This window comes from Colius striatus, chromosome 18 (genome assembly GCF_028858725.1).
Source record: "Colius striatus isolate bColStr4 chromosome 18, bColStr4.1.hap1, whole genome shotgun sequence".
Taxonomy (NCBI): Eukaryota; Metazoa; Chordata; class Aves; order Coliiformes; family Coliidae; genus Colius; species Colius striatus.
This window is the reverse complement of record NC_084776.1, coordinates 5,044,040-5,060,141: the sequence shown is the minus strand read 5'-3', so window position 1 is coordinate 5,060,141 and position 16,102 is coordinate 5,044,040. Positions and strand designations below refer to the sequence as shown.

At 44.2% G+C, this 16,102-nt stretch overlaps 1 protein-coding gene across 1 annotated transcript in view; it reads left to right on the top strand.

The window, feature by feature from the left end:
- The first annotated feature begins 964 nt into the window (after nt 1-964).
- The window catches only part of HLF (HLF transcription factor, PAR bZIP family member), a 31,143-nt gene continuing 16,005 nt past the window's right edge, over nt 965-16,102 (top strand). The window contains exons 1-2 of the mRNA XM_062010725.1: nt 965-1,276; nt 2,635-2,970. Of these exons, the coding sequence (XP_061866709.1) occupies nt 1,171-1,276; nt 2,635-2,970 (442 nt within the window). The 5' untranslated portion in view covers nt 965-1,170. The remainder of the gene's footprint in view (nt 1,277-2,634; nt 2,971-16,102) is intronic.

Sequence of the window (16,102 nt, the reverse complement as noted above, 5' to 3'; positions counted from 1 at the left end):
CTAGTCAGTGCACATAATCCTAGGCAGAAAGGGAAGGGGAAAACATTAACAGTTCAAGGCAGACTTCTGTTACCCAGGCAGCTTCTATTTCCAAATGCTGGCCACCCAATTAAACGCTCATGCACGTTACTTGCATTTATTGGCTTAGAGTATTTATGATTATTTGTATTTCTTAATGGTAAACAAACTGGCTTTTGACAAGTAACAACTAAATACGGATGGTAAAGCTTTGCAAAATGCCATCCAACAAACAAGATGAGGAGCAGGGAGATGGAAATGCCTACAAGCACCCGAGGGTGGAAGTTACTGCAGCAAGAGCAGTTCTTGAGCTGTCGACTTGAGCAGGACTCAGTTCCCGAGAGGGTGGCCGAGGGCCTGAGCGGGTAAAACGTCAACTGTACTTGCAACGGGGATCTTAAAAGTAGAGAGGAAAGCCCCTTCTGACACAAAACTGGGACAAGCTAGCGGGAACTCCTGGTGACAGCTATCGCACCCTGCGTTATCTTGGTACCTGGCGAGAGAAGCAATCTGCGATGGAAATGAGACACGCGGCAGGTGCGTGTGTTCCCGAACGAAACGCTCGCAAACCCAAGAGCCGCTTCCCTTCCAAACGGATAAAAGTACCACCCGCCTCGTCTCCTTCGGGCGCGCTGCCCGCCGCCCCTCACGCCCCGCTCCCCGGAGGAGTGCCGCCGCGGCCCCCGCTGCCCTCGCGCTCGGATGCACCGAGCGAGGTCAAACATTCACACTCATTAACATTCCTCAGGGTTACCGAGGAGACGGCTCGCAGCCGCGGCTCCCCGCGGGCGGGCGCCGGCAGCCCCGGCCCCGCCGCCCCCAGCCCCGGCGCGGGTCGCGGCCGCGGAGCGAGGCGCAGGGGCGGGGCGGGGGCGGGGCGGGGCGGGGCCGCGCGGCGCCTGACGTCAGCGGCGGCAGCGCCTGCACATGGGCGCGCGGCCGGGGCGCGCGGCGCAGAGCGGGCGGCGGGAGCGGCGGAGCTGCGCGCCCGAGGGGCCTTTCCCGCTCCTCTGCTCCGGCGGCCTCCAGGCGCCCCTCCACAGCGGGGCTCGGCCCGGCCCTCTGCGCCCGCTTCACCGCACTCCGTAGCGGCACCGGGAGAGGAAAGGAGAGGAGCCGCTGCCGCGCAGCTGCCCCGAGGGAAAGCCCATCATGTCGCGGCCGCTCCCGCTGAACCCCACCTTCCTACCTCCCACCTACGGGGTGCTGAAATCCCTGCTGGAAAACCCGCTCAAGCTGCCGCTCGCTCACGAAGACGGTGAGGCTTCCCCGGGCAGCCTTCGTTCCCTCAGCCCTACGGGGCCGCCCCTGTCCCCCGCGGACCCCCCACAGCCCGGTCCGGGGAGGGCGGGCGCCCCGAAATGGCGGCCCCTCTCCTGCCGGCACCTCGGGGACCGCTGCCTCGCTTTCCCTTTTTTTTTCCCCTACCTCCGACCCCTTCCCCACCCTCCCCAAGGCGATTAAGTAATGGGATGATTGGGTGAGGGTATTAGGCGGTGAGCGATGGGCGCAGTCGGCCTGACCTAACGGAAAGCACTCGGTTTTTCCATCGCCGCTGCGGAGCGGGAACGGCTCCGGCCGCCTGGAAAAAAATAAGCCGAAGAGCGCGATTGACCTCGGGCGAAACGTTGGGTCGAAGGGGACAGCGCAGGGCGGCGGCCCTGGCCCCCTCCGCCCCGAGCCCGGGTCCCGCCGCAGCCTCCCCTCGGGGCGGCCCGGCCGCGGCTCCCTCCCGCCCTCGCCCCGCAGAACTGACGGGCGTCTTCGCAGCAGAAACTTTCAACTCCTCTGGAAAGCTGAGGCAGTGCGGCCACGATTGCGCTTTGTCTTTCTAAAAAGGCAAAACCCCCCGTATCAGTGAGAGATCTTGCAGAGCCAAAGCTTTTTGTGTCCTCGGCGTTCCGAGTTTCACTGCAAAGCGATTTGCAGGATTTCACTGGGCTTGTGTGTAATTAAAATGTTTAGAAGGCGTGATAGTTGACAGGAAGCTTTACTGGTTCAGATTCTTGCAAATCTGATGGAGAAGTCAGGTGTTTCCCTTCAAAAAAGCGTGTTGAAATCCCTGGGTGTTGTAGGAGGGAGTAGGATGTGTCATCTGAACTTTATTTTGCTTTGCTTATACCTTTTAATTTTTTGTTAGCTATTTTGCACATCGAAATACGTGTTCTGTCAGACTTTATTGTTGTTCTAAGTTCCAAGCTTACAACGTTAAGAAGTACTGAATTTGAGGACTATTTTTCTTGTGTAAAGACTGGCGAGACTGACTTTAATGAAGTATGGGAGGATAATGAGCTACGGAGATGTTAGGTTAAGGCTGTTTCAGCAGAATATGTAACACCTTCCAATTTGCTTCCACGTAAATACTCTGAGTCTGTTGAATACTTATTGAAGCTGGCTTTTAAAGCCATGCATGTGTTGGAATTGTTGACTAAAAATAGAGGGAAATCTGAAAAACAGGGTTAGGTCCAGCAAAGGTGCTCATTTGGCGTGACTTTGGCATTTTGTACCAAAGACATCACTGCAGTGTCCGTTTCTTACGGCTGTGAGTGCAGGAGAAATAACTGAAGTCATAGTAGCTGCTTGGCTCTTATATCTTTATTATGTGTTTTGTTTAAGCATTCGGTAAAGAAAAAGACAAAGAGAAGAAGTTAGATGATGACAGCACCAGTACCACGGTCCCTCAGTCAGCTTTCTTGGGCCCAACATTATGGGACAAGACACTGCCATACGATGGAGACACTTTCCAGTTGGAATACATGGACCTGGAAGAATTCCTCTCAGAAAATGGCATTCCACCCAGCCCAAACCAGCACGAGCACAGCCCGCACCAGTCAGGTCTCCAGCAAGCTACCTCAGCATCACCTTCTGTCATGGACCTCAGCAGCAGGGCTTCTACTTCAGTCCATCCAGGCATGGTGTCGCAGAACTGCATGCAGAGCCCGGTCAGACCAGGTAAATCAGCCCTAAGAACCTCCTATGGATTTTGGCATGAACCCTCCTTCCCGGTGTAAATTGTTACTTATCCCTGTATGGGTGACAGGCAGCTTAGAAAGAGACAATGTGATTCCAAGTCACTGACACTCCAAAAATGAAAAATAATAGCTCTGGAGATTGTGAAGTTACTCCACTCGGATTTTTGTTTAAACTATATAAGGAGACTGTGGGATTTCCAAGGAAACTTCCCTGTCTTCTTTTCTTTGTTGCTAGCTTAACTATTAGCAGGTAAAAAGACCCCAACAGAGCAGTGAAATGTAGATGCCGTGGTTTAAATGAACAGAGAGGAGGACTGGGAAAGAGAATATTCCCGTGGCCAATATTTGATGTGAGAAGACAAGAGTGGGCAATTATTTGGAGGTTAAAACTTAAAGCCAGCGCTTCCTGTTTGGAATTTGGGCCATAATAGTATTATCTGTTGATTAAAGTAAAATTTGCCACAGTGATGAGGCACATGTTATAATCTTGCTTAAATTAACGTAAACTGAGTGTGACTCTGACCTGATAACTTGCATCTGTAGTCACCTTAAGCTGTAGGCAAAGAAACCATCGTGGAGTCCATTTGTAATGTGTGATTCAAACCTGTTTGATGTCAGTGGAAGTCTTCTATTAGTTTATTAGTGCTTTAAATCATCCCATTAGAAACACTAGTATGAGTCCAGAATAACTGCTCTGGCTTGACACCAGCATGGCTGAGATCATGGTCAGTGGAACAGTGTCAACATTGACATTTGGAAAACATGGAGCTTTGCCTTTACTTCTTTTTTCTTTTTTTTAAAAGAAAAAAACCTAAGGGTGACTTATTTATTGTGCTCTTCTGCTCACACAAGGCTTGCTAGAGCAAAGGGTGCTCTTGGGAGCAGGAAACCACTCCTCCCTTCTGCTTGATCGTTTGCCATGCTCAGCGTGCGAAGTCATTGTCAGAATCATCTGATAAGGAGGCAAAATAAATAAATAGGAGAACAAGAGTTGTGGAGCAGGGTGAAATAGAGAAGTGCTACAAGTGTGCAGCATTCCTTTGTCATTAAAAGGAAATAAAATGCCCCCCAAAGCACCCCAAACCTGTCAACAGATTCTTTGGCCCCAAGTCAGAACTATGTGTTAAGTCATGGATTTGATTTACTCACTTTATGTGGATTTGGCTTTGTTTTGTCATTCAGTTTCAAGATATTTCATAGTTAACTAATAACTTAAAAGAGTTTCCAAAGTGAAAATCTGTTTGGAGCTGGCAAGAGCAGGATATGAAAAAAACCCCTTGTGCTTTTCTGAGCCAGTTTTTAAAAATAGTGTGTATATGCTACAGCATTTTCTGTCACATACACACCAAATTAAAAGCAGATAATCTGTCCTGGTTGTTGGAGTTTTTTTGGAGGAGCCTGGTTGTCAGCCAGGCTTTTAATGATCACCTGTCAGAATTTATTTGTAATCACCTGGCTGTGGGACTTTTCAACTCATTGATTTTTTTTTTGTTTTTGGCAGGGGGGGAGTTTTTCCTGAGCTGTTTGCAGCTCGGTGTTAGAAACTTCTCCCACTAGAAACTCTGTCCACTTATTTTACTCTTGTAAAAGAAGTCATGCCTGCTTGGGGTTGGGTAAAACCTCTAAAGCTGGAGGTATTCATTTCCCCATGCCATCTAGCCTTAAGAATAATAGAATTTTCTGGTTAAATGAGTTTTTTAAAAGGGAGCTCATTCTTTTTCTTCAAGTAGTGTTTTCTCTTGCCTCCTCCTTACAGATAAGTACTAGAACTGGACAGGAGCTTGGTTTATCATCAGATTGTTGAAATTTTCATGTTACTTGGAAACCTGTCTTGAAGAAAAAGATCACCTTAGAGTTCAACATTTGAGCAACTTTTAGAGTAAGATAGTATATATTTTAACCCCCAAATTTTTAGTGAAATAAAACCAGATCTTTTCAGGGTGTCATAAAAGTGCCAAGCAAGTGTGCTGCTTTGAAGCATAGAAGTTAGTCCTGAGGTAAGCGTTAAAATCAGTATAACGGAGCTTTTTGGTTAACATACCTTAAGACTTTTAAAATACATTTTAAAAACTGTACACAAAGGAAGGCTTTTTTAAAATGATGTGAGCTGCTGTTCCAATATGCACAGCTGTTGTGATTGGTGTGACTGTAATAAACCCAAGAGCAATAGTGTGAAATACACAACTTCAATAAAAATTAATCCACGGGCTCTTATTTTTAGGAAAACTGATTTTTTTTGAGGTGATAGTAATTCTCCCTGAAAATATTTCCTTGTTATGTCCTCTGAGTTTCATGCAAACCTATTTTGAGCGTGTGGACTCTGACAGCAGGGGTCGAACCCTGTGCTGCTTATGTCCCTGCTTCAAAGGTCTCCCCAGGATTTGGCGTCACGTGCGGCGGGACAGAGCTCCCGTACCTGCGTGTGCTGGGGGTGGAGGAGGCTGCACACGTGGGGCAGCCAGCGTCCCTGCAGCACGGGCGTGGGGTGCCTGACAGAGGGGCTGCAGGAGAGGGGCATAAGAAGAATGAAATTTATGCACATGGTGAAATACAAGCCTTAGCTACCTTTAGAAGCTAACGCTGTTGCACAAATATACATTTTATACCAGAGATCTAGAAATCTGCATTGGCATTCTCCTGTCATCAGGCTCAGTAAAGCTGAGCTGACCCTGACTTTAAGCATGACATTACAAAATCTTCACTGGTCTTTTTGTTGTTGTTCTTAAAGGTTAAAAAATAACTGCAACAAGGAAAAAAAGTTCCTGACAAATTGACCTGAATTCTGTGTTTTCAGCTCAGATTGTCTGGTCAGTGGAAAAATGTTTAGACTTACCAGTTTGTTCTCTGAACTATAGCAAAGACTAAAGCAAGTGCCTACTGTCCTGTAAATTTCTGTTTGGGGAACGTGCGTATGGCAAGCAGTAGTTTTCTTTTGAAGAGGAAAGACAGAGGCTAATGGCTGTTTCAAGACTGGAATCTGAAATATATCTTTTTCACAGTACTCTTTTTATTAACAAAAATGTATTATCTTGATTTATTTGAGCATTGCAGATCACCAGTCACCATGATGTGTTGAAGCACTGAGACTTCTTTTCTCTCCTGGTGTTGGATGCTGGTTAGTTGGTTGGAATCTGTAGTCTCCCTTGGAAAAACAGGTTTTATAAAGCTAGCTCTTGAAGTAACCTGCTACCACAAATACATTTTCGTGGTTGTTCATCTGTTGCACACTTTGCATTATCTTTTGCCGTGTTTTTGGTGGATGGAACATAGATCTCCATATACATGTGGAGTCCTTTAAGGAAATCTGGAGTATTTGTAGCTCTTTACATGTTAAGGGAGGTTTGTATTTTGCAGGTAACTAGTTGTTGGTTGCTTATACCTGACTCTCTTCCCTATTTATAGTCCTTAATTGGGTGAAGGAGGCATCTACTGGAAGGGGTTTGAATGAAGTGGAGTTCAGAAGCATCAGCTAAGCTTGATGGAAGACCCTAATTAGAACAGTTTTGGGGTTTTGTGGTTTAGATCGGAGTTTTCTGTTTACCACCAAAGCCTTGGCTGTAGGGCTGCATCATGGGGATGCTGCTGACAGAGTGATAGCCCATGGATCAGTACTGCCCTGCTCCTTAGGGACAGGACTGGCAGAGGCTTTGAAAGAACCTCATTCTCTGCATTCCTATGAGAGTGGTTTTCAGTCTGTGTTGCCTGGATGGCTGAGTGCCTTAGACTGCTTGCAAATGATCTACCAAAGATTATTTAAGGAAAGGGAAAAATAAGCTTTGTAATCTGCTGCAGAAATACACCTGTGTGCAGTATCTGCAAGCCTTCACTTTCAGTTAAAAAAAGATTTAGGGATACGTGAGTTAAAAAGCTGAAAACTGTTTCCATTTGAAGTGTACTTACTCCTCCCACCCCCTCATGAACACAAAGATTTTATTAAATGCCATGTTTTATTTATTTAGCTGGGATATTTCATCTAGAGTACAGTATCCATTACTTCTTCTTACATACAGGTACTGAAGGGTGATGACTGACACTAGGTGTGATTGGTTGCTTTCCAGCATTTTATTTTAACTCTTGTTTGTGATAGGCACAGCAGCCAACTGGGAGAGGTCTGTTCTTGCTCCATCCAGCCTCTCAACTGCATACTGGGGATGACTTGGTGAAGGGGGCAGCCCGCAAAAGGGTGTGTGTGCGACACTCCCTTTATTGCAGTCTTCCTTCCCATGTGTTTCTTAACGTGACCTCCTCTTCCAGCACAGCCTTTGTAGTGTGAAGCGCAGCATTCCCAGCAGCCAGCTTGTATATGGAATCCTCTCCTAAGCTTTAATCATTGTTTACAAGCAGTTACTAGGTATTGCATGAGCAGCTTGAACCCCCTCTCTTAGAGTCGAAGGACTCTACCTCCAGCACCAAGAGGAGCTGGGAATTTCCTGACCTTTAGTCTCCCACGTGACGACATGGGAATGACCAGCTAAAACCGTCAGGCAGGCTGGTACTAGAGCTGATCTTCACATTGACTCTCACGTGAGGCTCTGGATGGCTGTTGCCTGCATGACCATGTGCTTTAGGCACGTGGCAGTCCCCTGTGCAGCCTGCTCAGCATGGCTTTTGCTAGAGCAGCAGGCACGCACGCACGGCTGTGTGTGCTCCTGCCATCACCAGCCAATGCCGAAACTGCAGTGAAATGGAAAAGCTTTGCTCCGGACTGCCACGGAAAGGGAGAGGCAATATGCAGACAAGCCTCACAAAAACTGCTTTCTGGATCAAAGGATGATGCAAAATATACTCAGGCAAAAAGTAAAAATAGCCTTGTCACATGACAACGGGGGGGGGAAAAGTGCTGAGCGTACAAGCCTTGTTAGTGCTGGAAGCAAGAACACCGTGTCTCCTTCAAGCCATCTAATTTTAATATTCACTGTTAAATGTTGATTATCGGTTAAATAATTGCTTGACTGCGTGAAAGAACTTGAAGTTAATTCTGAGTTCAAACACTAAACAGCATGAAATGTCTTGGGGTTTACGCCATGCTTTTAAAATATAGCTGGCCTGACTCTTCAGTTCTCGTCATGAGTTGTGCTTTCCACACGGGTGGAGCTGCTTGGGGAAGAAAGGGATATGTGGTGGTAGGAAGAGGATACATGGAGGCAACAAATAGGACTTTACTTTGTCCTCTTAGAAGGACTTTTCAAAGATGTCTGAGTGCTGAGCTTGTTGCAGTTATCTAGAAAAAGTCCAGTGTCTCAGAGCCTTGCTTCCCATCTCAAAGTGTACTGGAGAGGGTTTGATGGAATGATTCTCCAGTGATTTGATTTTTAAGAAGCAAGTACACCCCAAATTCTTTCATAAAGCAATGTTATAATTAAGAGAGAAGATGTCATCACGAGATGTGTGCAAAGACAGCATGGATATGATTTTATTAGATGAAGCTACTAGGCAGCACATTAAGTTGTTCAATCTCTACATATTTATGTGACTGTAGACTGGCAATTGTGGGAGCTAGCAGTGGCCAGATTTTGCCCAATTAATCTCAGCAATGAGTACTTTACTCCTCATGTGGTCTTTCTGATTTCAGTATTGCTCAGCAGGCAAGCAGCTTGTTGACTGCTCTCCATGAACTCCTAGGTGGAGCAGCAAAATGTCACCATTCCCTCTCTTGTCATTCATCTTTCTGGATTTATTTCTTTTTTTGAGGGGAGCAACAGCTCTCAGTGCACCAGTGGAGTTTTCTCAGGATGAAAGTACGTAGTCATCAGTAAAGAGCACTTTAGAACATTATGAAATCAGAAGTTTGGTTGTCTGGCAGTATGCTATGGAGCTATTGAATGTTTTTATCTCTCAAACATGATCATAAGTTTCATTTTTTTTTTTGGAGCCTTACTTTCATAATAAAATGCATTTTCAATCTTTTGTCTGAATAGTCACAAAAAGCTGCAGTTTGACCTCCTCTGTGTGAAGTAGAGAACGAGAGTTGTGAAAAATAATCCACGTTCACCTAAACCTCAAATCTCCTTCATTTAATAAAGTTACACATAATGAGTTTAATATAGAGGAATGGATGTAGAATGCACAACTGTGTCAAAATGCATGGGTGACAAACAGACTTCAACTTGTATTGCCTGCATTTCTTTTAATGAACAAATGGCATTAAAGGTTCTGTCTATCACAAAACTGACTTTGGGCCTACAAGCTTCAGAGCTGCTGTGGGGAAAGCTAACACTGGTAGGTAAGGCAGCATGTGGGTTTTTTGGGTTTGGTTCTTTGTGTTTTTCTTTCTCTTTTCTGATATAGCTCTTCATAGCACTTCAGCTTTGCATGACTGAAGTGCTATCCATCATGTTTTAAGTGAATACAAGTTACTGTTCAACCTCTCACATTTCTGACACACTGGAAGCTGTTGTACAGTTATGCTGCCCTATCCCATTCTCTGAAAAAATCTTACCAGGGCTAAATTTGGCCCAGATTTTCATTGTATGCCATCCAGCACCATTGTTTAACTTCTCTGATGTGGCATGCTCTTGCTTCAGGGTTCTCTGCTCAACTTTGAAGCAGTTTTAGTTCTTCATCTTACTGGTAGTATTCTCTTGTTCGTATTACTTGCCGTTTAATGAAAACAGGCTTTGAGGATTTTGAAGCTCTTTCCATGTGTTTTGGTGTATGTTTGTAGGATGAAATAAAAAATCCAAGCTGCATTAGAGTCCTGGAAAACTCATGTCCTTGTCAAGTGGAACACAAGCCTAGAGTACTACTGAAACAAAACTGGACAGGAACCCACAGATGGGTATATCAGCAGGCTTTTACTACAAGCAGAAGCTAGAGTGAACTACAGCAATAACTTATCTCTAACAAAATGTCATCCTTAGATATGTAGGTGTCTAAGCAGAGAGGCAAAAATACATAGTTTGAGAAAGATTTGTTGAGGATGGAGAATGGTTTAAACGCCCCCCCAAACTGTTTTCTTCCAATTAGCCTTAGGGAGCTCAGCTTGCTATAAATTCTTTGTTCTGGAACATGGCTGTGGACAATAGGTCAAAGAGTAAGTAATTCATTACAGAACTAGTTGGTACTCTTGAATTTAATAAACAAATGAATGAGCAGAGTTCTCTGTCCATAGCAAGATCCGTTACTTTGTGTGGAAATGATTGGATCTTAATTGTTTAAAAAAATGCCTGCAGGGCTCCCTACATTATTATTGTATGTGGCCGTTGTTGTATTTGAGGTGACCTGGTAACTTGGCAGTCATGATACAGGTGAAAAAACAAATGAAAAGCTGTCCCACTAGTAACTGCTTATAACTTGAGATCCTAAGGAGACAAGGAAGGAAACTAGACTGCATTTGGAAAAAAACCACCCAAACCAAACCTGAAGGAACAGTAATTTGAAACTTTTAAACACAAAGTACTCCAGCAGAACTCTGTTTGACAGAGCAATCAATGTTTTTAGCACAGTGAAATTACTGAAATAATAGCACTAAACCTTCTTGTAGAAGAGTACATTACTCAAGGCTGCAGAACACAAAACTGGAGCATGGAGTGAGAGGGCTGCATTGAAACAGAGGAGGTGATTTAAAACAATTTAGTAATTTTCACAAAGTCACCATTTCAACATTCAGAAAGGAGCCCTACTCCAGCACGAAGGCTGCTTAAAAAACAGCTGTGTGCTTAGCTTCTAATGCTTGGTTAAGTAGGAACTAAGCACTACAGACCAAATCCTGTTCGTCATCAAAACAGAGAGGGTTAAACCGACTTAATTTGAAGAACCCTGCAGCAATCAGACACACCACTGTTCCTTTTTCCTTTGTACTGCATAGTGGAAATAGAGATGTCACTGACGTCCGTAATCCCTGCAGCTGCAGCCCCTCATTGCTGCACGGAGCGTTTGGTTATTTTATCTGTAACTCCTGCAGCTCTAATAAATGAGCCTTGGGGTGTTATTTTTTCACCTGGTTTGCTATGAAAACAAACCATATCCAGTCATGTTAGGTGTCTGCAGCTTCTTGCCTCGTTCCTGCTTCATGATTTTTGAGTATATTGACTGATTTTTAACCAAATGTGGTCAGCAAGTTGTCATTCTGAAAGAATAACTCCATTCCTAAATGTCATGCTGAGTGGTTAGGGTGAGAATGTTCCTGAGCAGGAGGACTTGTAAATGTACATGTTCTACATCAGACCTTTAAAACACCTGATCTGTGTGAAATGCTAGTGGGAAAGCTGACACCCTTTTAGCTAGCGGGAGATATCAATTGAGTTTGAGAAATGAATCTGCAAGAAGCCAGGTTTAATTGGTTTAGTGTGTTGGGGGAGCACGTCGCAACCCTTTTTCCACAGTTATTCTTCCTTTGAAATCCTCAGCCCCTGGAGTCTTGTGATCTTCATCCTCTCCAAAGTTGAGCACAGTTATTTCGTATTTTCTGGCTTTTTATGCAACTTTGCTCTATCCTGTTCCTCTTCTGCAGGAGAAGCACCCCGACTCCACTGCCCTGCTTGAAACTACTTTGCAGTCAGCCAACTTAAAATTTGAGGCCTGTTATCTTATCACAATTATTGCAGTATCACAGGTGGGCAGATGTCCAAGTGACCTTGTGTATGTGTCTTGCCATTCATTCTTCCCGACGTGTTTCGGCCCGAGTGCTGCACACAAAGCTGCCTTTTACAGCTCGCTCTAATCAGCGTAACTTTCCACTCTGCCACCGGGGTCTGGGGTGGAGGTAGGGTAGAAGTGAATGAGAGACAGAGGAGAGTGAGAGTAGGCTAAAAACGTTGAGGGATCGAAGAGGAAAAGTAGGTCGTGGCAGGGTATGTGTGTTGGGAGGAGGAATGGGGGGAGCCCAAGCTGGGGGAAGATTTGTTTTCCTATTGGCTTTTCAAAGTTGTGCAATTTAAGAATTGGATTAACCTGATATGACTTTGTTTTTCTGCCAGATTAGATATGTTGAGTTTCTTGGCATTGTGAATTGTACAGTACATTGTGTGCTGTAAAATATGGGTGTGTCGGGATAAAGCTGTAATGACACAACACGCTCACAGGGTAATGCAGCGCTGCTGGGTGGACTCTCCCACTCCCTGCCTGTCCCCTTCCCTCTGCCCCTCGACAGATAGACTTGTTTTACATTTACACATTTGTTAGAACCTCTCTATGTTCCTATGGTCTGTTTCCAGCATGATATTGAGACACTTTGATAGCCTTTGTGTTAAGGTAACCCTTATCAGAGGGTCAAAAGCCGTCGGATCTGGCAGTGGCATGAAAAGACATTCAAGAGTTTCTTCCTGCTTTCTCAGGATTAAGTTGGAGAAAGTTTACTGGGGAGTGTTGCAGTTGTTAATTTTTTTTCTCTTTCTTTTTCTGTTAAAAAACTCCTGTGTCTAAGGCATTGCCTTGATCTTCACTTTGGAAGAGTAAAACATCAGATCTGGATCTGAAATATCTGTAAGCTCACTGTTGTTTGAAGTACACCACAGCAGCATAGCCATCTCAAAGTAAAATGTTCACAGCAGTATATATTTGTTCAATGGTTGTTTTTCTGTGTGTTAGAGGCATCCTGAGATAATCTAGTGCATCCATTTTATATACTGGCCTAGCCCTGTGGAGTAGCTCAATTCTCTTTGCTTACTGTAGAGTGAGTGTGGAACAATAACTGACGGACTGACTAGGCAGTTATAGAAGGGTGACCAAAATCAGAGCCCTGTTGAGCTGGGTGATCACTGCTCTGAAGACTAGTAAAGAATACACAGACTTTGGGGAGTAAAATACAAATACCTTAGAGTACTGTTGTTTGATTTCCAGGCTTCTCCAGGGACTGTGGCTGCCCAAGCAGGTTAGTCCCAAGAGTCTGGCCATAGTGAGGCTTTTGTTACCAGCTGTCTGGGAGCCTGCATTCTGTATCACTACATATACATTGGAAAATGAGAAATTAATTCCCCTGCCTGTAGCAAAGACTGTTTCTCGTGGAAGAGAAAAGCTTAATAGATAGGGTTAATAAGTCAGATTGTCATATTCCTTAGCCATATGTTGTTACAATGCCTTACTCTAATTTACATGGGCAAAAAAACCAATGGGACTGACTCATTAGGTGAAGTATTTTCTGAAGTGGTAGTAGTCTGGTGAGTGAGATATTTCGTGAGAGCAACAAAAATTGAGTAAAATGGAGCAGGAGGTTGACCTTGTGAACACCTGCATCACTCAATTGTATACTTAAAGAAGTAGGAAAGAGTGTAGCATATTTAAAGTTAACCTGCATATTTACCTTTTGAGAAGGTCAAACCACAAGCCTTCAGTTGCAAATGTTGGCCAGCTTCATTTTGAGTATCTACTTGAAACACCTTTGCTCTTGGTGTCTTGACACTCAAAAAAATCAGAGCATGGTTGTCCAGACTCTGAGACTGGACGTTCATGCGTCCATAATCACATGGCTGCTCTCAGAAAGACTGAGGTTTTTGTTGGACAGGACTCATCACCAGGTTTAAGGCACAGCGTTTCCAGACTCTCTTATCCATTCATTTTTCTCCGTGCGACATGGTGAAGTCATTGCTGAAAATTGTGGCAGTCTCTGTCTGGCGGCTGTTCCGAGCACATGAAAAGAAATCATTAGCTAAATAGAAGGAAAGAACTGGAGGTATAATTGTCAACTTGTGTGTGTCTCTGATTTCACCAGCTGCTGCTTGTGCCTGAGTTATCATTTATTACTGCTAGAAAGTAAACAAATCTCACTTTTCTTATGTATTCTCAAGACACTTTCATCTGAATTGCTCTTATCTGTATCAGGGATGTACCTTACATCTGGAAGCTTTTCTTTCTGCTTCCACAGGTGACATGCTCTCACGAGTCACGTGCACCTCTGATGCTGGCCAGGGCTGCTGTTTGTGTCTCCCTAAGTTAGCTATTTTAAAACATGATTGTCGCTACTATCAAAATACAATACCTGTTGTTGGGGTAGCTTTTATCTCATTAGGTCCTGCTTGGTTTTCAGGTTGAATCCTTTGGACAAATTCTGTCTCACTACATGAGTGTTTCCCTGTGTTCAGTAGTGTTACTTGGTGGCTGTTTCAGTAGTGTCTGCAGAATCTCAACCATAGGGGATTTGCATCACCATCAGCTTTGTACCCTTCCTGTACTGGGCCACATTCTGAGAGGCCTAACACTCAGCTCCCTTGAGTGTTGAATTTTAAGTCATTCAGCCTTTTGCATTTCTGAGCCCCTGATGGGAAGCTCTCATAACCCTCCACAGTGAAGAGTTTATACTGTGCCGTTCCAGAACTAGATCTTTTCAGAGTCTGCATCCTTGAAGGAGCTGATGGGGTGTAACTGCTGTAGAAACCCATGTGAATGAATGTACAGCGCTCAGCACCCTTGCAGAGTGTGCTCAGCCCTATGAGCTAACACCTCATTAAAATATAGCACTGAGCAACACTAGCTTTTAAGCAAACTCCTGAAGTAATTTTTCTGCTGCCTTTCAGTTTATAGCCTATGGCTTGTTGTTTCCCACTGGCTCACGTTTTCCCAAAGCCGCTGGTGTGTACAGTCTGAAGATCACATTTAACCAACACAAGGAAATCAGCTTGGCCTGACGGACTCCCTTTATCACGTGGCTGAGAATGTGTTCACTCTGTTCTGCCAGACTATGGCGAGCTGAGCAAAATACAGTGAAGCTCTGGGCTCCTGGCCAAGCTTTTATTTCAGTTTGGATCTTACAGCCACATATTTGCTGCTTGGCAGGACATCCACTGGGGTATATTTGGATAGTAATCTAGCATTGTTTTGCTGCTTTTTTTTTCCTCCTTTTTTTTTTAATGCACACAGATAGTATAATCCCAACACTTAACTCTGGCCAATCTATACAAGATTTCCAGTGTGCACCGTTATGTATGTGCACTCAGAACTTGTAGCCATGACCTTTGATAAATATAAGTCAAAGTAATTAACTTTCTTTTATTGAAAAATTCTAGATGTCCTACCCTTTGCCCCCCCCCATGGGCCGATAACAGAGCTATGTTGTTACTCTTTCCAAGATCAAAAGCTTCACTAGGGTTTGATTGAAGTCCAGTTATGGAAGGAAGTAGCTGTGCTGGAGCTCTGAAAATAGCAATAATTGTTGAAATAATAAAGTGTGTCCTTGTGTGTCTTTATCATATTTAAAACTTCTTTTAGGGGGGAAGGGGGTGGCTTTCCTCTAGTTTTAAAATGAAAATATTAGCAAATGTCTTGGGAAAATAGGAGCGTGCTGTTAGGAGAACAAGTATCCCTCTCTGGATTTCTTCCTTTAGTTCTATTCTCCACCACAAATTTGCCTTCCTCTGAAGCTCTTTGCGTGCAGCCTGACTCACGCAGGAAAATAAAGCTGGATTTGATTTTTAACTGTATGGGAGGCTTTGGGTTTGGGGGGATAAAGCCTTTATGATGCAAACTCGTTTATTTTTCTGTGAAACAAAAATGGGCTCTTTCAAAATACGGCATGTTTTGGAAAGTTGGCTCTGGGTTTGAAACCCCAACATCTCTGAGGGCACCCTTGTGTGAAAAATAGTACAAAAAGGCATAGTGCTTGGGGAGGGGGCTCAAAGCACTTGAGGAGCAGTCCCTGTTACTTCATGAAGGGACATCTCTCTTGAAGGGTGTGTGTGGAGGAGTGGTGGTTAGATTTATATGGACAATACTTAGCCTTGAAGTCTGGTTTTACAGTAACTTTATCAGATGCTTTCAGCTGTGTCTGAGCAGATCAGTTCTGGCTAAAGCTGAAGTACTTTTCCTGAAATCTGTACATTGTTCTTTAGGGTATAAATTTACAATTGTCTTCTCTAAGTCTTTGCTACATCCTCAGAGAGGGTGAGAGAGCCCCGTGGCCAGACTCTTGGCTGATGTCGACTGGCAAGAGATTCAGGAAGGGAAAGTTTGGTTCTTCATTTATACAAACTCAGTTTGTATAAATGTCCATGTAGTTAATTGAAACATCAAGGTGAATAAATAGAAATGAAGTTGATAATGTGGACAATGCTAAGCATGTCTTTTCTGATGTTTTGCACCGATTCCTGTAAGTGCTGCTTTGCTGATGATACAGTTGTGGCTGATTTGAACTTACAGCAAGATTTTAGCAGGGGTTGTGTTTTTAAAATGGGTTTGTTTTT